At 40.3% G+C, this 25,143-nt stretch overlaps 3 protein-coding genes and 1 non-coding gene across 5 annotated transcripts; all 4 read right to left on the reverse strand.

The window, feature by feature from the left end:
* Positions 1 to 2,271: 2,271 nt before the first annotated feature.
* On the reverse strand, positions 2,272 to 11,464 carry LOC115010085 (uncharacterized oxidoreductase YjmC-like). Its single transcript, XM_029434490.1, has 11 exons — positions 11,230 to 11,464; positions 7,262 to 7,410; positions 6,799 to 6,987; positions 6,532 to 6,593; positions 6,382 to 6,435; positions 6,072 to 6,170; positions 5,208 to 5,343; positions 4,837 to 4,955; positions 4,051 to 4,146; positions 3,807 to 3,917; positions 2,272 to 2,855 (listed from the first exon to the last, which is right to left on the reverse strand). Exons 1-11 carry the CDS (start codon positions 11,235 to 11,237, stop codon positions 2,790 to 2,792), a joined length of 1,089 nt encoding a protein of 362 aa, XP_029290350.1. The 5' UTR covers positions 11,238 to 11,464; the 3' UTR covers positions 2,272 to 2,789.
* Positions 11,465 to 16,203: 4,739 nt separating this feature from the next.
* Positions 16,204 to 20,745, reverse strand: LOC115010091 (interferon-induced transmembrane protein 5-like). Its single transcript, XM_029434501.1, has 3 exons — positions 20,722 to 20,745; positions 18,724 to 19,447; positions 16,204 to 17,338 (listed from the first exon to the last, which is right to left on the reverse strand). Exons 2-3 carry the CDS (start codon positions 18,928 to 18,930, stop codon positions 17,117 to 17,119), a joined length of 429 nt encoding a protein of 142 aa, XP_029290361.1. The 5' UTR covers positions 18,931 to 19,447; positions 20,722 to 20,745; the 3' UTR covers positions 16,204 to 17,116.
* On the reverse strand, positions 20,572 to 20,643 carry trnam-cau (transfer RNA methionine (anticodon CAU)). Its single transcript has one exon. It is a non-coding gene; the product is annotated as a tRNA-Met (tRNA).
* A 193-nt stretch (positions 20,746 to 20,938) lies between the features above and the next one.
* Positions 20,939 to 24,170, reverse strand: LOC115010088 (mannose-binding protein C-like). Of its 2 annotated transcripts, none has more exons than XM_029434498.1 (5): positions 24,037 to 24,170; positions 23,567 to 23,718; positions 22,784 to 22,843; positions 22,358 to 22,423; positions 20,939 to 21,911 (listed from the first exon to the last, which is right to left on the reverse strand). In XM_029434498.1, exons 2-5 carry the CDS (start codon positions 23,694 to 23,696, stop codon positions 21,529 to 21,531), a joined length of 639 nt encoding a protein of 212 aa, XP_029290358.1. In that variant the 5' UTR covers positions 23,697 to 23,718; positions 24,037 to 24,170; the 3' UTR covers positions 20,939 to 21,528. The 2 variants fall into 2 exon arrangements, with proteins under 2 accessions (XP_029290358.1, XP_029290357.1); XM_029434497.1 differs by having other exon boundaries at positions 23,549 to 23,718.
* Positions 24,171 to 25,143: the final 973 nt, after the last annotated feature.

Raw genomic sequence — 25,143 nt, forward strand, 5'->3', positions numbered from 1 at the left:
TTGAGGCCCTCGTCTAATCCGCAAAAGGGCACCAGGCCAAGGCCAGGACAGATTAGACCCCCAAAATCCATCTATCCATCCATGCACACACACACCTCCGAGTCTGCCCCCTATAACGAGTGTTTGAATCGGCCCCTTAATCCTTGGACTCGCCGGAGCCCTCGGCCCAGCACACAGCCTCCTTCCCCTCAACCCAAACCTAATCTCCATGCATCCCCTTCGTACACACCCGCAGACCTGACCCAGCCCAACCCAGCAATCACTTACCCCCCCCCCCCCCTCCTCCACCTCCTATCCCCTCCCTCGGTGAGGCTGAAAGCCTATTGATTTGTTGATTTCTCTTCTTTTGTCTGCTGCTGGCCGAGTGTGAACGAGACATCCACGGTCCGGGGCCCAGTGCCAGGACTTTTGGCATGGGAGATTAAGGTCCTGATCTGGGCATCTGTCACTGCCCAGTCCCCCTTCTTCCTTGTGGCTCTGGAAGAGGCCTTTCCTTCAGTCATTCTCAGTGCACATGTGTTGCTTTAGCTGTAAACTGATTTTAACCAGGAAGTGACAATATAAACAGTTTACAAATAAAAGCATCATTTTGTAAATAGTTTGACAATAATTTAATAAAAAATGTAAAAGTGTACTTGAATGGATGACTGAGTGAGAAACATTAATGCCATAACATTAATTCAAGCACTAGAGCACTAGAATTAACGCCTCGCCTCGTCCGCCAACCAGTCAAGTTGCAGTTTACATCCATGTCCGTCCAAAATGTCATCACTTCATCAATTTATCCTATAAAACATTTGTGTGAAATTGTCATAATTAGCTGAATTGTAAAGTTATGGACCCAAAAACATTTTTGAGGTCACAGCGACCTTGACGTTTGAGAAGCAGCGTTCAGTTTGTATGCTCCATATATCTGGAACAAACTGCAGGCCTGCTGCATCTGTCACTTCTTTTAAATACTTTCCTGTTTGCCTCTGCCTTTTATTAAATCAAATAATTATTTATTTCTTACACAGCACTGTAACTTTTATTATTTAATTTTATACCTTGCTTATTCTACTTTGGCGTGATTAGATTTCTATTCTCTTGGACCTTTAAAGAATGTTTTTAAACTGCATTTAAATGTAAATGTATAATGCTTTTTCTTTTGCACTTTGAATTGCCTGGTTGTTCAAAATTTGCTATATAAATAAACTTGCCTTTCCTTGGACCACCAAAATCTAATCAGTTCATCCTCGGTTCTTAGTGAACGCTTGCGCCATGTTTGAAAACATTCCCTCCCTGGGTTCAGATGTGAGGTCGCAGTGACCTTTGACCTTTGACAACCAGATATCACGTTAACTGACAATGGGACGGATGGACGGAATGACAGACGTACGGGCAGACGTGTACGTGTGGACGGACAACCGGAAAACATAATGCCTCCGGCCTCCGCTTTCAACATCAATCTCGCCATTTTGTTTTTAATAATGACTACTTCTAAGAAAATATTTGCTTGTCTAAAGTCTCAATATGATGGAGTTGTGGTATTTTAATTTCACCTCAGATGCTTTACATCCAATACTTTACCCATGGCAATTATAACAAAACATATAAGCAAACAATAATGTGTAAACTGTCTAGATTAAACAATACCAACATCACAGAGCACATTCATGAAGTCATCCAGGAGTGGACACAGTAGTTCACTCATACTATGTCGCCATCTAGTGGGCAGAAAGCTGCAGATATGGATTTCTCTGAGGTCAAGGGAGGTTAAATAAAACATAGTGCATATTGTAGCTTATCATAATATATAAAATAAATAATATATATTGTGTAATTGCTTTAGTATGAGATTGTGGACTTCTTTGAAATTGAAGGTAAAGTAACAATTGAGTCACAATAAACTGATTACCTGCAAGGCAGCACTTGGGGAAAAAAGGTCGACTTCAAACATGTTTGATATAAATAATGCTTTTTGATTGTGACATACATTTATAAATAATGTTCTTTCTGCTTTTGTTTTATTGCCTGTATTTTCCATTCATAAACTATTTTGTATAACTACTACTTAAGTATTTGTTGGACTGCATATGAGACCGTCGCTGTCACAAGTGGAGTTACATGCTTACATCGCCATCTGGTGGTTGAGAGTGCTTGTTTTGAAGATGGAATACAGTATCAAGGTAAAGCATAACCAATAAATAACAGCAATACATTAATGCATAATGAACACTCATAAAATATTCATCTAGTTTAAATCACATGAGGCATTTAAGAAAAGAAAGGTTTGAGTGTATATGGCTTTTATTGAATAAGGCACTTAAGAAAGACGTTTTTATGATGAACTTGATTCGATTTGAACTTTATAAAAGTAGCTAAACATTCTCATTCTCAGTATAATAAAATATTTTTTTAGCTAGTTAAAAAATGCACTGCATTATAACTGCAACAAAGTAACAGCTCAGCAACAAGGAATGACCCAACTGACCCAGGATGACATTAGCTGATCTTTCAAGAGCATCACTAAAACTGTGTTAACTCCTTCACATCCACCCGTCAGCCATAAAGCTACAACTTACAACAGCTTTGGACAAAGAAGGTGCATATTTCAGATTCAGATATACATCATCTTGATGAAATACTTGAATTTACATTTGGATGCATCTCGAGACACAATAAATGTATTCAGGGGTCCTCGTATTTACCTGATGAGTGTGGTTAAAAAGAAAAGAATATGATTGTCAACATCAACGTGAACTTCAAGATGAGCAGAAGCTGAACACGGAAAGAGTCTTAGCTGGACTTTAATCGGAGAGGAGATTGTCACATGGCAGAAGCAGGCTGACACCGACTCCCTTGGCACATTTGTTCTGCAGAATTAAAATGCAAAAATGTAGTTGAGTTAGCTCAATCTGAGAAGCTTTTTCCATAAAGCAGTAGATGGACATTTTGGGAAATGCACTTATTCACTTGCTGAGAGTTAAATAAGAAAATTGATTCACTAGCAATTCTGTACGGTAAACATAAAGCTACCGTCAGCAGCTACTTAGCTTATTTTAGCATAAGTGCTGGAAGCAGGGGGAAAGAGCTTTAGTGGCGTTACTAGACAGATTCTGGTAACTTTGGATGGATCCAGGCTAGAGGTTTCCCTAAGTTAAGCTAACCAGCTGCTAGTTGTAGATTCATATTTAGGAAACAGATATGAGAGTAGTGTCATCTAACTCTTGGCAACAAAGTAAATAAGCTTTTTATCCAAAACATATAAGACAGTGATAGATCACATATGTTCCTGCATTTTTTTTAATGAAGAATGTTGAGAGTCAGGAGAGTGTAAAAGACAATATCACACATTTAAAACTATTGATACAATCTTTATTTGTACTTGTGTTAGAAAAGCGTCGCTCTACAGTCATGATCTTGATTTTCTGTTTCCTGTTTTATTTTTAAATGTTCACTTCCTCTTGTGTCATGTCTTGAATTACTTCCTGTCCTTGTGTTTTTCCCTCTGTGATTGTTAATTTGATCCTCCTGTGTCCACTCACCCTGCCCTTGTGTCTTTGCCTTTCCCCCCCAGCTGTGTCTCGTTCCCGTGATTAGTGTCTGTGTGTATATATCCCTGTCTGTCCCATTGTTCCTGGTCTGTTCGTCATCCATATTACTTTGATGTTCCCCCCTGTCGTGTCCCCTCGTGTCATCACGTTACATTTGACCTTTTATATTTTTATAGCCTGCCCCCTTTACCGCATCGTAACACATACGTTCACAGAGCTGGAATAAATACATTTTTCTAAGTGTTTCAGATGACCACTTGCAACTCTTACCATGTAGTTGACAACATTGATGTGGTAGGGGATCCCACCCAGCTCCTCACACTTCTTCATGTTCATCCTCTCTGGATCTCCAGCAGCCAAAACAGGAGTGTTGGGGTCAGCCTGAAACCAACAACAGCAACAGCCAAATTAAGCTCAACGCAATTAACATGCTTTCTTTTAAAATGATAAGACTGATAAGACCCCCCTCCCCTATTTAGTCTGTATATCAACATTAGCAGCAGGATCTACTCACAGGCTCCATCCCTCTCTGGATGGACAGCAGGTCTGACATCCTTTCGCTAAACCCGGGAGCAAAGTTCTCTGGGTTGATTGCAACAAAGCACTGACCCTAAAAACACAAAACAGTTGATAACAACACTGTTAACTGACCGAGTACAAACAGTACGGAGAGCCACGATGTGACGCAATACGGCTGGATGTCAGAACTCATTGATTGTTCTTATCTTTTAGATAACAGTGGATGTCACACACAACTTTGCTCGCGAAGAAATACAGCTGTGAGCTGGTCATTTTACCTTCTTTGTTTCTGAACAGCTAATCACGACTGTATTGTAAAGCAATCTCTCTTGAGCATTAACTAATGTATCTGCTGCTTACAGGGCAATAGTTGCACACAAGATCCAACTCATGACACTTTGACTAGAGGAACACAATGAATCTACATTATGAAACCAGTGGGTTTTATTTAGACTTTCAAGTGAACTTCCTTGATGATGCCTGAAGTAATGCAGCTGTACAGCAGTTCTGTCCACATTAAAATTCAATACATGTGGCTCTCCACACCATTTTAAGGATGTGTGCATGTACGTTTAAAAAGTTAATACATTTCTTGGATTAGTCTTTCATTTTAGACTAAATAAAATGCAGCTATGAGTTACAGGGAAATCATTTTCACCCCATTTCTCAGTCATTTCACAGACAATTAGAGAAGACGATAAGGGTCATGTCTTTTCTTTTCTTTTTTAAGTGGAGTTAGTATGTGTTAAAGTAACACTTAAAATAAAAATAAATCACTAACCAGGTTGGCAACACGGTCTGTTACTTTCCAGGTCCGGACATGATTGCTGTACTGGGCACCGGCCAGGATACCACAGAACACTTCCACCATCATTCCCAGACCATAGCCTTTATAACCTCCTGAGGGAAACACACACACACACACACAAACTTCAGTTGTTTTGTTAAGCAGAGGGAGGATGAATGTATTTTTATACGTGAGGATAGAGCAGGACAGGAGGATTATTTCAACATATCTGAATGTGAACAAAATGCCTAAAAATATAACCGCACACAGAACAGTATAACTTCAATATTATATTTCAAAGATACGCTAACAGAAAAAAATGAAATCAGGATCTTTCAGCAGACTTTCATCAACTGGTTTCTAACCTGTGGCTTCACTGCCGCCAATGGGCACCAGTCCTCCTCCACTCAGAACTTTCTTAGGGTCGGTGGTCAGCTTGCCCTGGGGGTCGCAGCCCCAGCCCTCAGGGATGGTATCTCCACGCCGCTCATGGAGCTCCACCTGGGCGCATAGAACATGAGACTTTAAGTACATAGCTTTTCAAAACCGCAGTTACAAAGTACTTGACAAGAGCAAATTAAAATAGTTAGTGTATAAATTAAACTGAACTCTCTTGTGCTGTGACTAACCATTACGAAATCTATTTTTATTTTATTTTATCTATTTAGTTGGCTATTGGACAAATATACATGTGACATAATTTAAATATTCAATGCATAACAATAACAGTACAGGAAAACTGATCAACTTTACAATTAACCCAATTAGTGAACAAAGAATAACTGCAAAAAGTTTTTGTTAAATAAATTTTAAGCAGATTATTTCCTGTAACTATTGCATAAGAGATTTTAACATTTAATATAATTCTCAGTCTGTATTGTATTGTGTGTGTTTTTTCTTCTTCTTCTAACAATCAGAACAGGCTTTATTTATTTTTATCAGGCTTTAAGTCAGTGTTTTCTTCTCCCTTCTCCACACCCTTAATCCTGTGAGATTAAAACAATTAATAATAATCAAAACTTTAAAAAAAACAGCAATTTAATTTAGTTTTCTTCACATAAATCAATGGGATCCTTAGATATACTGTAGGCCAACCTTATATTTAATATCTTACACCCCGTAAAATCAAGAAGGCCTCGTGACCCCGTGTGAAGCTTTGGCAACTTCCTAGTTGGGAACCAGCGATGTAAGGCATCCTTGGTGGCTTATCAGTATACACCTTATCTTACCTTTCCGAGTGCTACTGCTGATGTGGCCATGTCCAGAACAAAGCTGTCTCCGTCTTTAGCAGGAGCAGCCACGCTGATGGGGTTGGTGCCCAAAGTGCACTGCAAACAGCAGGTTCACAGTATTAGACTGAGGTCGTTTATCAGCTCGGTTATATCAATCACAAGTAGGTTGACACAGGGTCAAAAAGATACAATGAAATGTATTGTACAAGAAAATGGGTCAGCTCAGCAATTAAAAGCACTAGTTATATAAACTTAAATGAATGATGGTGTGAAGTAGTTTACTTGGTAGAATAAAACATGTATTTACCTCTTTACCACGCGTGGGAACCACCAGTGGGGACGTGTTGGTAAATGACATGCCCTGCATTGGTCAGATTACAATTAGACATACAATTAAAACCATTTAGGAAAACAATTTACATTAAATTCATGAAAGGCGGATAGACCTTCCACTCACAATCATGTTTTCCTTCAGAGCCTGCATTGCGTAGTATCCAGCAATACCGTAATGGTTGGAACCTAAGACAGAAAAGTGACATATAGTCATTTATTTTCATTATAGGCCAGATTTGTTGACCACTTTAGAGAAGTAAAATTCTTCTTTGATGAATGGAAAAGTGATTGTACTGTCAAACTATTGGACCAGTGCAGCAGTTATGTCCTTTAAACATTTAATATAACTAACCTGCAATTACACCAACTGTATGAGGATTCTCAGACTCACCGTGTGCCACCACCCAGCCAATGCCAGCTTCTTTTGCCTTCTTAATGGCCAGATTCATGCAGAAGTTTCCCACCACAGGACCCAGGAGGTTCTTCCCATCCACCAGTGCTGTGGCTGCACTCTCCTTCTCCACCACCGGCTCACCGTCCTTGGCACAGATTCCCGTCTGGATGTCCTTAACATACATGTCTGTCGAAACGTACGCAGACAGCGAGCACAAATGACAACCCATATTCAAATACAAAAACTTCAAAAGGCTAGCTAAGAGATGTATTTGTTTACATACGTCCAGTACGTCATTTTCAAATAAATTCTTGGCATTACAAAAATGATTGCATTTCTAAAAATGGTTTTATGTGCTTATTATATGTCAAAGTTTACCAACTTGTTTTCTTCTTTTACCACTATAATTGTGTTAAAAATAAATGCAGATAAAGTGATAAACTTCCGGCGCCCCACTGACCCATCCTGTTGAGTCCATGGCTGTAGTGGCCCCTGTGGTCACCCTCCACCAGCACCTCGGCCAGGCTTTGGGCATGATGCGGCTTGGTGCCCACGCCTGTCATACACCTCTCGATGAAGCCTTGCACCTCCAATTTGCCAATCAGACATCTGCAAAAAGGAGTGCAGTAACACATTAAAAGTTAAAGAAAAATGGTGCAGTAGTTAGTTAATGAGTATGACAATAGGTTTTCTGCTCATTTGTCATCCCTCAGGCCTGTTGTGATATTTGTACAGCTCCTCTGATCTTGTGGAGTTGCAAAACAAATTTTACTTTGTTTGTTCTGAAACTGAAACCAAAAATGTACCGCCAGATAGTCAATAGTGATTGCACAGACTGTAACCACGTGTGTATGAAGTGATGTAGGTCATGAGAATAAAGCTTTGCTGGTATTACATTACAAGTGCTACTGAGAACAGAGTTTAACAGAATGCATCTGATAGTAGAACCACTGTAAACACAATTGCAAACTTGACCTTTCAGAGCAATTCTGTGAGCTGTGTAAATACAAGAACTTGAAGGACATTATGTACAAGATGATGTTTTGGAAAATACACTAGTCTCTCCCAACAGTGTCACGCTATAAACACTGGAGTCATGCGCATGAAAACCCTCAGGAAACTGCAATAACTAGTGTGAAACATTAGCAAGGGCACTGACTAACACATGGTAATAACTAAAGTGGTCAGTCAAAACAACAATAGTCATTATTAGATTCTAAGATCAAACTTAAAAAGAAAATTAATTGTTCCTTTGCAGTTCCTTATTTCATCTGGTCGGATACCAAGCAGTCACATGCTTTACTAAACAAACGGCACATGATCCCCCAATCAGCACTAGATTCACATAGTTACATCATCACTGTAGCAGAGTAAAGATTGTTGACTGGAAGAAAAGCCTTGCAGAAAGATAAAAGATGACATGACACTTAGCAGACACTCTTCTCCAGAGCAACTTAGTACAGGGAACTGGAGCAACACAGGGGCACAGTGGTGGCAGCCCTGGTGTTGAAAAATGGAAGCTGAACCATTAGGTCACCACAGTTCACTGCAAAAAGTCCAAAAATGATGTTGTTTCTTAGTGGGATGAAACATGTTTAGATGACTTATAAGAACAAGATTAAATCATGTTTCCAGTAACGTTGACAGAACACATCTATCATGATGAGGTCTCTAGTCTGTAATGCTGAACACTTTACATTACTTCCTTCTCCACTCCGTCCCTTGTTTCTTTTATTGCACTTTGTGGTATTCGGTGGTTAGAGAATGGAAGAGTTATTGAATGCATAATAAGTGGGTCCAGATGTGAACTGCAGGGAATTGGATGATTCTCACGTCCTCTTTCAAAATAACGTTGTGTTCTATACAAGCTCTGTTCCAAATATAATAACTGATGCAAGTCATCAAATCTTCTAATTGTGTAGAGGATGTGTATAAATAAAGGAGTAATCCCTTTCCACTGAATAACTTAAAACTGAAGCGATTGCCAACAGTACAGCATAGGATCCACTGTCCAACCTTCTGTTGTAGTATCTTGTCGTGGAATTCTGCCGATACAAACTAAACCAAAGGGTTGTTGTGAGAAGTTAATCTATCATACTGAAATAAAGATACTTGGTTAAAGAAGTGACAAGAGTGTCAAACAGTGTGACGTTCAAATACTCTACCATGAAGCTCTACGAACAGAGAATACAAGCTGACACATTAAGAGATACATACAAGGGGAACATGACCAGAGTGTGCTCTGGTCATGTTCCTGTAAGTAGGGCAAACATAAGATGAGCAGACAGTCTTACAGTTTCTAACAAGAGTATTTGACCGAGACAAACAACTCCTGTTTACACAATATGACAAAGAGCAAGAGACCTACATATTTGGATTGTTGTTCCTAACTAGAAATTTGTTGTGAGGACAATTTGTGAAATTTGCTCCGTAGCTTTTATCCATGAAGAAACCAGCGCAAATCCAGTTGTTGCACAAACAAAAGCTCAAAAAGGTCTGTTTTTTTTTAATCAGGACTCTTTTATGGTCGAATTCCTCCACTTTAGCACCAAACATACCTTTTAAACTTTACTCTGTTGCTATTCTGCTGCAGGTCTCATGTGAACACACATAACCCCTTACCGGGTCGCCTCTGGCACGCTCTGAGGTGAGAGCACAAACATCTGGAGGGAGGCTGGACTTGAGTTGCAAGTTGGGAAATAAAACACACAGCAGCTCTAACGAAATCCAAGGACCATCTGCACGGAGGAGGTCCCAGCAGAGACTTATGTAACGTCTTATGTAAGAGAGAGGTATACACTCTACGGATAATTTCCCATATCTGGTCACGGATAATCAATAACTTTGACCAGGGCTGCATGAGGGAAGTGTGACACACTCTGGACCAAAGAAAGCTACCAAAAAAAGACTTGTCAGCTGGTCCCAAGGTCAAACTGAGGGGTTTGTTTAGGTGCTATATACAGTAAATGCTATTACCTATGGCATTTCAAACATAGCATTTCAAACATAGCTTAAAAAGTTGCCATTGTCCATGTCATTCTTCATTTAATTATAGGAGGTAAGACTGAGCATTTATTTTCTTAAAAGAAAGACATCCGCACATAAGAAACTAACTTTGATTGAATTCTCTGTGGACACTGTACATATGTGGGATAAGGGCAGGGGGGGCGCTTCCTTTACTGGTTCATGTTACAAGTCAAATGGGACCTGTGCGTTTCCAAGAAGGTCAATACCCTCCTATAGGACAAACACGTGAAAGAAACAATGGGAAGCGACTTACATAACATTACAGCTGTATGCCTTGATGCATTTATGAATTTGCACCAAAATCTCAACCCCTAAAATAGAGACATTGCATCATAAATCATGTCACATGCAGGAGGAACTATCTTTGACATTTGTGCAGGAGGGGGTGTAAGGGTTTTCTTTCTTGTTGGGTGTTAATTGAACAATATGGAGTGAATTAGATAGATCTACAAAAGGGGAAAACATGCACAAACTAGTCTACCTGCCTTAACATTTAAACTGAAGTCTGGACACAAACTTGATCGACAGATAGTTTGTTTGTTGTTTTATTTGTTGGTTTTAATGCATGTTCAGGACACCGTAGAGAGCAGGATTGATACTGAGCAGAGTATCCTGCTGAAATACAAGTGAACTGTATTGATATTGAGGTGTGATGGGATGACATGTGACTTGGTCAAGTGATGGAAAGAGTCTGTTACTTAGAATAAAATTCCAATTCAAAATCGCACAACAATAAAATAAAAGCCCATCAACAAAAGTAACAAAATAAAATGCATTCATACAGAGTAGAAGCAACAACAACAAAGAATGTGCTGCTGTTGGTGCAGAGAGGAGTTCATTGGCATGTAGTGCTCCAATGTCAAAATGCACAGTATTCCCAGAGAGTTCAAAACTTGTCAAAGGGAACTCTGCAAACTTCTTTCGTTACCTTTTGCAACAGTATTTACTGACAACTCAAAGTAAAAAAAAAGAATAAACCGCTGCGATGACTTTTGCATGACACATGTCCAAATAAAGTTTGGTATTCAGTATTCAGATAGCAGAAGTAGGGGCGGTACCACGCCCTGATAATACTTAATTATAAGAGTGCATTCACAAACCTAACCAAGTGAAACTTTAGACGAACCATCAGCAACATGTACTTAAAAGTAAAAAATACTCGTAATGCAGACAAAGCCCCGCTGAGAATGTAAAACGAAAGTATAGTGCAAGTACAGTACCTTCATTTAACAACTGTAAATGTTCTTTCTTGACTTTGTTACTTTCCCCCACTGCAAGAAAGTCTTGTTATTCTGACCATTAAAACAAGTGTTTCCTGTCACGGAATGCAGCTTGTTCACGCGCTAATTGCCACTGCTGTACATTATGTACTTTAACTGTTGCCCAGACCCGAATAACTACCTGCTCATGGTGACTGTCCTGTGAGTGCTCCTTCAGATCGATGGGTTGTCGCTCTTGGCTCTGGTGCTGGTGCGCTCCTGGTGTCGATGATCCACGGTGATCCACTTGCTCTTCAAGCTCTGCAGTGTCAGGAAGAGTGTAGCGTTGTAACCACAGGTATCCTGTCTGTGTGTCTGTCTCTCTGTTTGTCCGTTGACGTGTTGGAGGAGGAGAGGCTTTACAGGAGGGGGGGGGGGGGGGGGGAGTTTCTCTGTGCGCCATCATAGAGACAGGCCTGTTCTGGCGAGGTAATGTCTTGGGGCTGCAAGCGTTATGTATATTGTGCTGCTTCAGTTTTTGACATAATAGGAAGCCGTAAAAGTTGTAGCCTGCTGAAGGTCACTGCTGCCTGATAAAAACATATCAGAGTAATTTACACAAGGAAGTCTACTGAAGCGTATCAAGAGGCTCCTATTTCCTTATCTTTAATATGTAGAGCAACCATGGGCGTAATTTCCACTGGGGACAGTTTCAAAATCCCGTATGTGCCGCCCCCACTTTCAAATTCGTTTATTATTACTTTTTAACCGCAAACTGTCATCGCTACGGAGGAGCAGGACACTCCGCGCGCAGGACACGCGCGCACGCGACGTTCAAAAAATAGCTCACTGGATGATGATGACTGGGTTGTGGCACACAACACAAATGAAACTCCAGCAGCAGATTACTCTAATGGCTTGGGTGAAAAGAAAGATTTACCGGCAGTAACTCACCGAGTTGCTGAAGTGCCTCCTATTAATCAGCAATGTTTGACAAACAGACTCTCTGGCTGCTAGTTTAATGTTTGACTCGCACACCAGTGGCTCAATATGACCATAAAGCGATTGCTTTCATATCAGAGATCAGATGGTGGAGCTGCCTCGAGACATGGCGAGTGAGGCAGAGAGAACATTCTGTACCTGCTGCACATAAGTTGCAGCTGGGATGTTATGTGCTGTAGTCAGGTCATTTTGATGTGTTGACAATGAGAGGAAGACGTGTACATGATAAGAAGTGAATACAGTTAGAAGATGAATTAAAGAATTGTAAATACAGTAGGCTACACTAATAATGATACAACCAACGTGATTTAGATATGGTGTCATAAAGCCATCTTTTAAGTGTGTGATGTATGGTTAACCCTTTTTATGACTGTTGCATGTTATATATATGTTGTTGTGATTTTAATGTTGTTGTACGCTATCATGGCGATGAACTCTTGTTGTGTTACCAACACAATTTATTCAAAAATAAATTGTACCTCTTCTATACAATATATACAGTAGGGGGTCCCTGCTCCACGCTACACCAGTGTGGGGGTCCTTGGCCTCAAAAACGACCCCTACTCTAAATGTTTGTAGAAATGGAATTGAAATCTAGAACATTTTTCTGGCGGAGGACCCCCAGATCCCCTGTTTTGTGTGTCGTCGTCGTCTTTCCCCCCCCACTTCTCAAACCAAAGTTACACCCTTGAGAGCAACTGCATACATTTGACCTTTTCTAAATCACTCTTGGCTTTACTTTATCCGAATCGTTATAAACATTAATGATAAACCGCACAATAAAAAGATAAAAGTATTGTAGGACACTTGTATCCTGCACAATACTTTGATCATACCTACAGGACTTCACATGTGAAATATATTCCTGAGGGATTTTTTTTTTGTAAATAAATAAAAGCATAAAACCTTTTAACAAGAGATGCTGGATGTAGAACATGCAAGTAAAAGCATAATACAACATTTGCCTCGGTGGAGGAAGCTCTATTTGCCTGGCAAACATGCATGACGACAGACTAGTGGTGGAAGAAGTACTCAGATCTTTTAAGTAAAAGTAGCAACTTACTGTTACAAGTAAGAGTCCTGCATTCAAAATGTACTTTTAGAGCTCACAACCATTAGCATCAACATGTACTTAAAGTACCAATAGGAAAAGCACTCGTCATGCAGAATCGTTCTTTTTAGAATAACGTATGTTATATTAATGGTTTTAATTATCAGTGCTTTAATGTAGGCCTATACATCACATTAATGTTGCAGCTGGTAAAAGTACATTTTCCTCTGAGATGTATAGTGGAGTAGAAGTATAAAGTAAGCACTTGAGTGAATGGACTTTGTTTCTTGTCACCACAGGCAGACTGCAGTTAATCGCAATTTATGACTAACCTTGAATAATTGTCCTCACACACAGGGTTATATATACTACAACAGTATGGGATTGTTATGTAAGTTAACGTGCCGTATGCTCAACAGAGAGGCTCTGGCATTTGATCGTGCTTTCAAAATCTGATTAAAATGTAGCTATTTTCACTGTTTTTGAGGTGCTGCTAACATCATACATACCTGCCATTGCCATGATGATTCTTCAGACTTTTTAAATGCATGTATTCATTTGTATTACACTTCTGGGATAATAATCTTTAAAATGTTATTCTGGTACAAAACGATTACTGCACCCAAATCAGTCCAGAGGTTATTTTAGTCTTGTGCAAGATCACATTTGGCACCAAAGCTACTCGTGAATTAACCGGCTTAAGGTTTTGCTTTTGTGTGTTTGTCATCTTGCGATTTCCAAGGAGTTCTGTGTATCCAAGTTGTTGAGCCAGAATACGTTCAGCCTCCATTTATGTGACATCTGCCCCTGACCTGCCTGCTTTTCCTGACCAAACCTGTTTTGGACCTGTCTGCCTCGCCTGTTTCCCGACCCGGACCCGATTCCTTCAACCTGCCTTGCCTGTTTCCCCACCCTCTGCCCGGCCCCCATTTACACCTTGCTTGCTACCTATTGGTTTGTCCTTGTGGATTATTATCACCCAGCTGTGGATATGTTTACTCGGCTATAACCTGCTCCTGACTACAAATAAAAGTCATTACTAATGATCCTTGGTTTCCTGTGTGCTGCACTTGGGTCCACCATCAACTTGTTGTGACAGCATGTCTAAACAACAACTGTTTAAACCAAAGATTAGAAGCACAGTTAGCTACACTTGCGAGGAAGGATTAAAATGTGTTTCTGTGTGAGTGTATGTCCCCCTTTGTACACGTGAATGCATGAGTGCATGTGCGTGTTGGGACATGTGTGTATGTTTCCAATTGTAGCATGGTTATTCAAACCAGATTGCCATGAAATTTGCTTCGGATGTTCTTGCCCAATCCTAATATTTTTGATGACCCCATGACCTTTGTTGCAGTGTCATATTTAAGTCCAAATGTCCAAATCTAACATCTAGAGGACCGTGGAATTTACTGAGCACTTTAATAAACCCCAGAAGACACTTTCCACATTGTGTAATCCATGAGTTTTCCTCTTGCACAATCGCACCATCTTGTGTTCAGTGTCAGTACTGCATCTTGATCTAATAGGCATTACTGGTGGGGCTCAAAGGAACATCTGCAGTATGCTCTGCTAGGTGGTTAACAAATATAAGAAGCACACATTATAGGTCGTCTGATCTGTCGATTAAAAAAAGAAAGAGAATTATGTTTATTTTAATATTTAACATTGTGCTTGGTTTGAAATAAATGCCTGATTAATTTGATAAAACTCCTTTTCATGACTAACTTAATGTTCGAGTAAAAGTTAGGCACGACTGTTTTAGTGAAGGACAGTTTGTTGAACTTGACTTGTGCCATGCCAAGTGTATGTGTTCTTTCTACATGTCTTCCTTAAGCTCCCCCAGGACTCAGCTGTAGAGAACAGCTCCCAAAAAGAGCAGCGAGAAGGTAGCGCCCCCTCCCTCTGCGCTGCCAGCTCCTAGCCTGTAATTCTCCACAGCTCAGACATCTGTAAGCATTTCTCTCAGACCGCAGGAGGAAAATAGAAAGTTGGAAGCTATAGGCTGTGATTTGGGTGCGTATAAATAAAGTTGCGAGCAAAGGAGAGGCTGCTAATATGATTTGAGTTCAGAAGGTGGGAGGTCTGGAGGAGCAGGACACCCAAGTCATCAAAGACGAGGAGCAGGAGGACAGATGGAGCCTCTTGTGGTTTTCTGTAGGACATTCAGATGTAGTCTCTGTATTACTGAAATGCATCTCAGTTGGTTTATTTCACATAAAATATGGAAGTAAAACTGAATTCATCTTCCTTGATTTGCATACCTGCTCAGCACCCATCTTCATCACTAAGCTACATACTAAGACATGTAGCTTATGATAGCTGTGTCTCAATGTAATGAAAACACAAGTAGTTCTGTCTGTACTATGGGATTCAGCATATCTGGTGTCTGAACTTTGGGCTTTTAATTGCAGCACTTGCAATTGCATAATACATACATCTGTGATTATGGGCCTGAAGGTGGGAACAAGCGATGTGTGTTGCAAATGTTTAGCAGAACTGGAAAAATATCCAGGCTACGAAGAGCTTCCTCTGGCACTACCCAGCCAGCAACGGGCCAAGTCTTTCCAAAAACGTGCACCATTTTTCTTCTGCGATAATTCCTCAGACTGAGAGCAGATTAAGTGGAAATGAACAATCTTGTCCAGCTGTGTGCCTCCACATCCCTGCTGAGGTCTGCCTGGGCGGCCCTGCCTCATAACCGAGGGCACACTTAAACAGTTTCCTAAAACAGGATGCTCTGTATATAGTTGGTACGGCAGCAGGCTCACAGCTGGGATGAAAACAACCATGCCTTGCCCGTTCCCTCAGACCCGCCCCAGAATCAAAGCTATGAAGCCCAAAATGATCACTTTAAAATGGGTGTAGGTGCAGGCAGCAGCGGAACCGCAAGAGCCATGTGGGCAAACATCTCTTCATCCCCGTGCTCGTTAGTCAAGAGGGGATCTGTGCTGGGAAGTAGATTTTTGATAAAGCTTCATGTAAAAGAGAAAATAAAAGATTGCTTTCAATGCAATACTGAGTTATCTGTTTTATTTAGCTCACTGAAGAGGTCAGCATTAAGATGATGTCAAATTAAGATACTTAACACAATAAAATACTAATACAAATATATGAGTAATGATCAAAAACAGATGCATGTTGTAACAGTAATAACATGTGAAAACATAACTGCTGAAAGAAGAAAAGTAAGACTAATAATGACGATCAAAGGGAGGTGAATGTTGATTGTCTTTTGTCAAGTGGCTTCTCATCATCGTGACGTCCAGACTTTGGCTCCACAGTCTTCTGTTCTCTCTCCTCTTTACACCCCGACTAGAGATAATTTCAGCTGTCATCAAAATTTCCATTCAACATAAATACAATAAATAACAACGGAAATGACCCAGAGTAGCTGCTCGCTCGATCTCTCAGCCTTTCTTAACTCCGTTTGTTCCCCTCTTCTCCATTTACAGGCTGTTCAGTCTTTGATCAACTTCACATTTCTACTGACCGTGTCTGGGAGACTGGCATGTGTGATCTGAACTCCCTCCAATACTGATATTACAATTAAGGATGAGCCAATACTAATATCCTACAGCACTCACAATACAAATGATGTACTGTTGTGTTGCTTTTACTGAATGTTGTAAACTTTTATCTTTAGTTTTAGGTCACTGGTCTAAAAGCATTCTGTTTTATCCATTGTTCTTTATGTGTAACTCTCTGATTCTGGTTGAATGCCCTGTTTTAAGTATTTAATTGGCCAGACTTTTTGAAAGCAGCATTAGTACTGGTGCATCCAGAGGATATTCTTGTAATACACAAACCAAAACTTGCTTTTCTTTCTCGCCAGTGAGGATTATTTTAGTGCTTAGTAAATTGCGACCAGCACACATCCTGGTTTCTTGGCTTAGACTGGCAAAAATTATTCGGGGTTATTATGTCAGCCGTCATCTGCTGAATCCAATCAAACACCCTCTCCCAGTTAGTGTGAATGGGTTGACTTTAAGACCGATCTGTGTTTTATTTTAATTTTATTTCCCTTTGCCTCCATCTACCAGCTGAACAGTTTCATGAAGCTTTGAAAGCCATCCTCTCCGAAGAAGTCGAAGGAGCCCTGGGACGTGCCCAGGTGGATGAGCAGGAGGACAAGCAGGACGACGGCCAGAAGAGGAATCAGCATGTTCCAGCCGGCTGCCAGGATGTTGTACCACTTGGCCTTGTCTGAACACTCCTGCGCCAGCTGCAGGTTGCCCTGAGTCTTCTGGTCCCTGGCCTACACAGAGGCACATACACACACTCACGTTATTACATGCAACCACTGAAGTCGGTATTAACTATAACACGGAAATGAAAAATCATTCCTTCAAGAAATAAAAGCTTTGACTCTACTGCATAGTCCAGCTAAATCTTCTTTATTTACATATATAACAAACATGCTAAGTTAGTGTCTACACCCATGTACTGTATACTGTAAATAGTGAGAGGAGGAGGGTAAACAAAGGCATATTATAATGTTCAGTTGTGTCTTTGTTTACAACTAGTTTGTTGCAGCTTGTCCCATAATTCCCAGTTTTCCCACATAGTGCACAGATTCAAGGTTGCACAAGGGTGGAGTGATGTGAAATCCTCGAGCTGCTTCTAAGTGTATCTGTGTATTTTGGAACGGACCAGGCTGAGTCTTTCCTTAGCACTCTCTAATTTCCCATGAGTACTTGCCCATTAGGAAGATGCCAATTACGCCATTTTTAACTCCCCAGACGAGCATCCAGTCACTGCCTTTAATTTGAGTGCTGAGCCAATACTAGGCCTGTGATTCAGAGCTGCGCCCTACGCAGACAGATGAAAGATTAGAACAGACTTAAATAAAGGGTGCACACCTACACACACACCCTTTTAAGTTGTTCTGAAACCTTTTTATTTAGGTAGTCACACAGTTTGTCTAATCCCGCTTTGCACATGGCATATTCAAGGATCTTTGAGCCGCCTTTTAGTAAGAAAAACCTTTGTTTTGGTTTATGTTGTTGTTTCTCTCCGGCCCCATTCCTGTGGTGAAGGGCGCAGCAACTTTCTACTGTGTGCGCCTTCTCACCAGGGACAACAACAGGTCTTTACAATGTTTGAAACATATTGCTTTTTTTCATTTTACAAAAAGATTTTTTGATTTTATGGCATCCCGCTCCCTATTGCACAAGTCTGGCACTCTAAATCCGGCCATGCCAAATGTTATTTTTCCTTGGCAGAGAATATGTCCTTGTTGTTCTTTTAGAAATTGTAGAGTTGGCATTCTGCTGTGTTGGCATTTGCCACAACATGCCCATCGTTTTAAAGCTTTCCATGCCAGCTCGACCCACCTTTTGTATATTTCTGCCACACTCGCATGACAGAAGGCTTTAATTCCTCATAGATCATTTCCCCTCTGCAGAGGAGGTTGCACCACACTGGGACTACTACAATTGTACGTTATATTGCATATTGTTAACTAATTGTTCTCTTTTTTTTGGCAAGTATATTCCAGTGTTTCTACCATTATGTAAAATAAAGCCGTTTTATTAAGCAGTTTTACAAAGATCAGTTAATAAGCATCAATGCTACAATGAATGGTGAAGGCTTAAAATTATTTTAAAAAACATAAACTTCAACATAAAAACAAGATCTCACCTTGATGGAGTAAATGAGAGCCATGAATCCCAGGCAGCAGAAGTTGACGTACATGGTGTTGCACAGCGACCAGACTAGATAGTCCCGGGGAGGATTCTTGCCAGCGTTGCCCATGTTCACCACGGTGGATCCAGCCGGTTTACGGGCAGACTTACAGTTGGTGAGCGGGGTGCAGTCTGAGGGGAAGTTGTACGAATGGTTGTCCATGGTCAGCGTTTAGGCAGAAGATCCCTGGCTGAGGGCGAAAAGGTGGGTTTGCGAATTGGTGAGCCTTCCAGAAGCTTGTGCACGGTCCCTCTATGGAAAGTAGTGCCCCCCCTGTGTGAAAGGCTTATAAAGGCCCATGAAGAGGGAGGTGACTGGGAGAGGACGCATGGGCAGGGTCCTTTAATATACAGTAGGTCTGTCATTATGTGGCTTGAGAGAGACTGAAATAGAGATACAGAAAGCTGCATGAAAGAGACAGACAGAGAAAGAGACAGCCAATAGATGCATGGGAGCAGTGCAAAGTCTCTTTCACCAAAAGTACCGATCACCTCAGCTTTCGTAGAGGTCTGGTGTGGGTCTAGTGTGAGTCAGGTGGTTGAGTTGGGCGGAGGTAGCAGAGGACAGTGGAGGCAGGGTTGCGTGGTTAAAAAGCCTTGAAGGTGTTGAGGAGGAGTTTGCCTGAAGTGCTGTCTGCCAGAGACCTTGAGGGACAAGTCTGGTGTGGTCCCTTAGAGAACTGAGTGGGTGCAAAAAGGTCATGTTTACAACACATGTGTAAAACATTTGACAATTCCATTAGTTTTTAAGGTTACAAGGCCTAACATAAAAGCTCTGCCCAGAAATCATCCGGCCTAAACCTAGTCTGTATGTGAGATAAAGCTGAAACGACATGTCGATTATAGTTTCGGTCATTGTTCAAGCTAAAATGCTAAACATTCTCGGGTTCCAGCTTCACAAAGTCATGGTTGTAATATACTGTATGATAGTTTACCAACAATATTTGGGTTTTGGACTGCTGGTCTGACAGAAGTTAAAGGTGTCACTTTGGGATCTGTAAAAATGATAATAATAATAGGAATTGTCATTATTTTTCGACATTCTATTGACAAAATGACTAATCAACCATTTTGAAACAGATCTGCAGATTAATTGATAATGGAAATAATCGTTAGTTTCAGCTCAATGCTGATGGTTGGGTGTAAGATATCAAGGTTACAATCTATTTCAATTTGCCTAAGTTTAGTGCCTTGTGAAAAAGGACAACAGGCATTATACATATTCTTACAGATGTCCGCAGTGAATTCAGTGGGGTGAATCTGGGAAGACACGGAAACGAAACCTGCTTTCTGGCTATAAACTCTCTCTATTATTTGACGTTAACAGACAAGCATTGTCGACATAAACATCCTGAATGTGAAGAATAAGAGATGTCACAGTTTAGTTCAAAAACACATCAAACATTTAAAACACGATGGATAAATGTTTGAATGATCATTAAAGTTGAAATGAGCATTGGTACAGTAGCCTGTAGTAGTGGAAGTTCAAATGTTGAAATATGGAACAACAATTCCCCCTGCTGGCCGCTTACAGAAATCTAAAATATCAGCATCCATAGTGTTTACAGTGCAAAGTATAAACTCAAAATCAAAAACTAAATTGAGTCAGTGTTGTGATTTTGATGGATGTGCACACTTGTTTTTAACCTGTGTTCACACCATTTGTATACGTTATGTGTGTGACGGACACAAACCCACGGTTTGTAACATTACTCCGACTTTTAACAAAATGCAACACAAAATCTTCGTAGTTGACACCTCGTGTACACAATTTGAAAGAAAGTGCAGAAAACGAATGTTGCCCTAGCAGAGGATGGTTTCGATCCATCGACCTCTGGGTTATGGGCCCAGCACGCTTCCGCTGCGCCACTCTGCTGTATGGTCTAATTCATTACGAAACTGAATATATAGATACTGTGTACAGATATTTTGAAATTGTTTGCTCATTACCCACCATCGAACTTCATTTTGGTCTGTAACCGTATCTTTGCCATATTTGCTATCTTTGCACTTCAAAAAGTCGGAAGAGCAGCTTGTCACATGACAATAGCTGGTCCACCTTAAAAGACAGCCCACCTTAAGCTTGAACCGTTGTTGTTGCTGCTAGCTTCCGGGCTAACCAGAGACCCTTCACTTGTATTAGCAGGTGGTTTGAGGAGTTATAACATTTATTTACAGACAAATAAACTGTACAAGCACTACACGGCTACGTCACCGCTGACTTCCTACTCACTGCACACACATGCTCGCTCCCTCAACTAACCGACTGCAAACTTGCTCTTGCTAAATGCTATTGGCCGACGGTACAGTACACTTACGGAAACAGGGACAGAACATCTAATGTGACAAACACCTTATGTTGACAGAAATAGTCTCTATTTGCAGCTTCTATCTAGCTTCTTTCTTTCTTCTCGGTGAGATGAAGTCTGTGCATAGATTTATACCAAAGCATTGCGATTACATCGTGCACGCGCTATTTGATTCTGAATTAGATGGTCAGATTCCCAAGATGTTTTGGGAAACAGTTAAAGTTACACAGCAAACATTTTACAAACTAAAAGCTATTTTCCTCAAGACTGGATTATTTAAGCATTTGACATTTTGATTTATTAATTCACAGATTTTAATATGTGAGATTACAAAAGGATGACTTTTCCTGCCAGTCACTTTCATTTAAGACAGTTATACAACATAAGACACATAGCCTATAGGACATAAAAAGTTCAATTAAAGTAAGACTCAAAAGGGATACAAGACCTTTCTATATCTGACAAATGATGTAAGCATTCAGAGAACAATCATGTGTCACTTTCCAGACACCGTTTTCTGTCAGCATGGTGCAGCCTGTGTCCTGGATGGATTTGTCTGGCTGCCCTTCTCCCCATTTGGTAAAGGTCAGAGGTTGGTTTTTCATATCAACCTCAAAATTCCCATCTGCTTTTTTATTGTTGACGTTGATCCAAGCTGTAGTGAGATCTTCCCCAAAGAACTGAGTCAGTATGTTGTTCTCCTCCTCGTTCTGGGGCAAAGCCAGCTCTAAGCCTTGTTGGGAGCAGAACTGGACAGCCCTGGAGAAAGACTCTCTCTTCTTGTACGACACAAAATATTTCTGACCAACTCTCCGGACAAAGTCATAGTTTATAGCTGAAGAAAGAAAAAAGAAATAAGGAATAAATCATCATCATCTTTGCATTGACATGTAATATCAGACACTATTACCTCCGCACCGAGGTGAAGTACAGGCTTGACTCCACTTATCCTTTATCTACATTTGACTCAGTTTAAGTTCCAAATCCAAAGTTCAAGAAACAAACGTTTGAAATATGTATGATTTTTTACATGTTTGTGAACTGTTCATTCCAAACATGATAATTCAGTATGTACTGTGAATACATTCATAAAGTTTGGTCCACTACAGCACAATTTCTTTGAAACATTTTGCTCATTGCTCCTTTCTCAAACATCCGTGCATAGAGTAAGGTACACATACTTCACAAGTACTGAGGTAAAGGTACAACTCTAGATACGGTCTCTTGAAGAGCTGTGACTAATCACCATCCACACTCTCTCACTCCATGGTAGATACTTACCCAGGTGTAACTTTGCAAAGCTGTTCTTTAAAGTATCCACGTCCTTTCTAACAGAACCAACGATATCTGGATCAAGCAGAAAAGGTTCAGTTGCAATAAATTGGTGCTAAGAGATGTACAATCCCTAAAAAAGAAAGGATTGTTGTTTCCTTTCATTTACAATAATGTACACCTTACAGTATAATACAAACCAGTGTAAAAGCCCTTGCAAAAAATACTACCTTTATAAATATTTACCTTTAGTTCATAATGTTTTGAGTGACATCTGTGCGGATTTAAGATTAAAGTTACTCTTATTGTCTCTCCCATAGACAATTGTTTTGGAGAAAGGAAAAGTGATGCATCAAGACCAGATATAACAATAAAAAACACATTACATAAGAACACATAAACCTGAGATAAAAAATAAATAAATAAAAAGATCACCTCGTTCACATATTCCTCGTGGTCCACGAGGTCCAGGTTTTCCTGCAACCCCCTGTTCCCCTGAAGACCAAGTGAAAAGAAATGAAACATGACTAGACAGCCAAAGTCTCATTAGAAAATGTTGGAAGGATAAAAAACACAGACAATTGAGGTGTAAAGAATTAATCACTGACATATTCTTTGTTGCTTTATATTTTCTGATATCTCGTGTACTAAGTCGGCAGTCTGATGTAAAGGTGGTCTTGTAGGCCAATTTAGCTGGCACACAGAGTCAAGTCAAGACTTTGTATAAGAAGGGTGTCGTGCGAATCTGCCTCGGCAATTGTTGGCTTGTCACTCTGAAAAACACCATTAGTAGACTGAACTTTCTGAAGTAAGGACAGCAGTCACTGTCCATCTTTCCCCACCTCATTAAAAAAAACTGTCTGTCTATGGACAGATTATGTGACGAGGATAGGGCCACGACCGTGCAAGGTGCAGTCAAGAAACTCTACAGATGTGTAGTTGAAATCAAAATGAAGGTCAAATTGAAAGATGGGTGTGGTCCAAGCTAGGACGCCGGAAGTATGGGCCCCTGGGGTGATTTGGCGATGCAGCTGGAGTGATCCCATCGCAAGATGGTCTCGACCCTTATGATTTTAAAATCATAATTATAACTTGCTTTGGACAAAAGGATCTGCCTGTAATTCAACTTGACCGTAGTCTGGTCAGAGGTATTTTTGGGAAAACTGTTTTGGGGAAGTTAATGACCCTAACCTTGTTCACCTTTCATACCCGGATTACCTAGAAATCCAGGAGGACCCCGTTTTCCAACGAACCCCCTTGATCCATGTTCTCCAAGACGAGCTTCATCCTGACCGTATCCAATAGGAGCCATCAAGCAGAGGACGAAGAAAAGGAGACACAGCCTCATCTTCTGAATGCAGAACTGAAATCTATTTAAAATGTAATTAATCATTTTCTTATTTACAGGCCCCATATGAAATACGTTCAATCATAATTTACAACCGATTAATACAAAGTGTAGTAAAACAAATTCAAAGTTATTCACTTCACAATTTACAATTAACAGTTGCAATTACATATTGCTACTGATGTCTCCAGAAATGTTCCCCTCATTGTAACACTTTAGAAAAGTAATGAAATGTTTTGTCGAAGTATATTTACTTAGATTAAAATGAGAGTAAAGTTATTCACAGTATTTCAATGATGAAAATCTAGTTTCAGCTGGTGAGAAACAGAAAGGAACTCACAGTACAAACGGAGAGTGAACTGGATGTGCTGCTTCTTTGCTGCTTCCAAACAAAAAAGTGATAAAGAAAATAGTTCAAATTCAAAAATTCCAGTCCACAGGAAATTAAAAGCAGATGAAACATATTTTTATGGGACATGACCCAGAAAGGAGAACCAGAGCCTCCCTCTGCTCTGAGAACACAGAGATTAGTTACAACAGAATCCTTTTAAAAATGCATTTCCATTGCAACACATGAAACTAGATTATTTATTGATTCTATACCTTCTTTCCTGGTCCATGCTATTCAAAGTTGCATGATGATCCTGCAATATAGCCTCTTTTAAAGAAGCCTTATTTGATGTATCTACTGTATATATTGAGAGAATTGATTTAGGCAAAGAGTTTCTAACCCGTGTTTTTTTGTTTTGTTGTTTACTTTTATCCAGGCCAAAGTGTGTGGAGTATCCTACTTTTCACCACTTGAAAATCATAAAGTTAGTCACATTGTTTCCTTGCAGAACCACAGTGTACTTCTACACATGTCCATCTCCAAGATCTGACCGTCCTGAAAGGATTCATGATTTCAGGTCACCGTGGATTATGTTTGCGTTTGACAGTTGAGTTTCAGCATGTCTTGCTCTCCCTGTCAGATCTTATATTCAGAGATGCATACTGGGAAAGAAAGGTGAACGCTGAAAAAGGCATGTTTAGTTTACAATAAGTGTTTGTTACACAGCAGTTGCATAGTGATAAGACAAATCTTTTAAAATGGGTTACAACCCAATACATTTTATGAAATAACATAAAACAATCTATTCAATTTTGGACCCTCCTCTGTGATTCTGTGAAATCCGTGATATTAAATTGGCACGTTAAGGACCTCTCTGGGAACCATCACCTTATCGTGGTGGAGAGGTTTGTGTGTCCCTATGAACCTGAGAGCTGTGTTGTCTGGAGCCTAGTGCTCCTGGTAGGGTCTCCCAAGGCAAATTGGTCTCAGGTGAGGGGCCAGACTAAGAATGGTTCAAAAACGACTTCATGAAAGAAAGGGAAAGGAAAGGAGAGACCCTGCCCGGCGAAAGCCCGGGGCCCCCGTCTGGAGCCAGGCCCAGAGGGAGGGCCCGAC

The sequence above is a fragment of the Cottoperca gobio genome, chromosome 6, assembly GCF_900634415.1.
Source record: "Cottoperca gobio chromosome 6, fCotGob3.1, whole genome shotgun sequence".
Taxonomy (NCBI): Eukaryota; Metazoa; Chordata; class Actinopteri; order Perciformes; family Bovichtidae; genus Cottoperca; species Cottoperca gobio.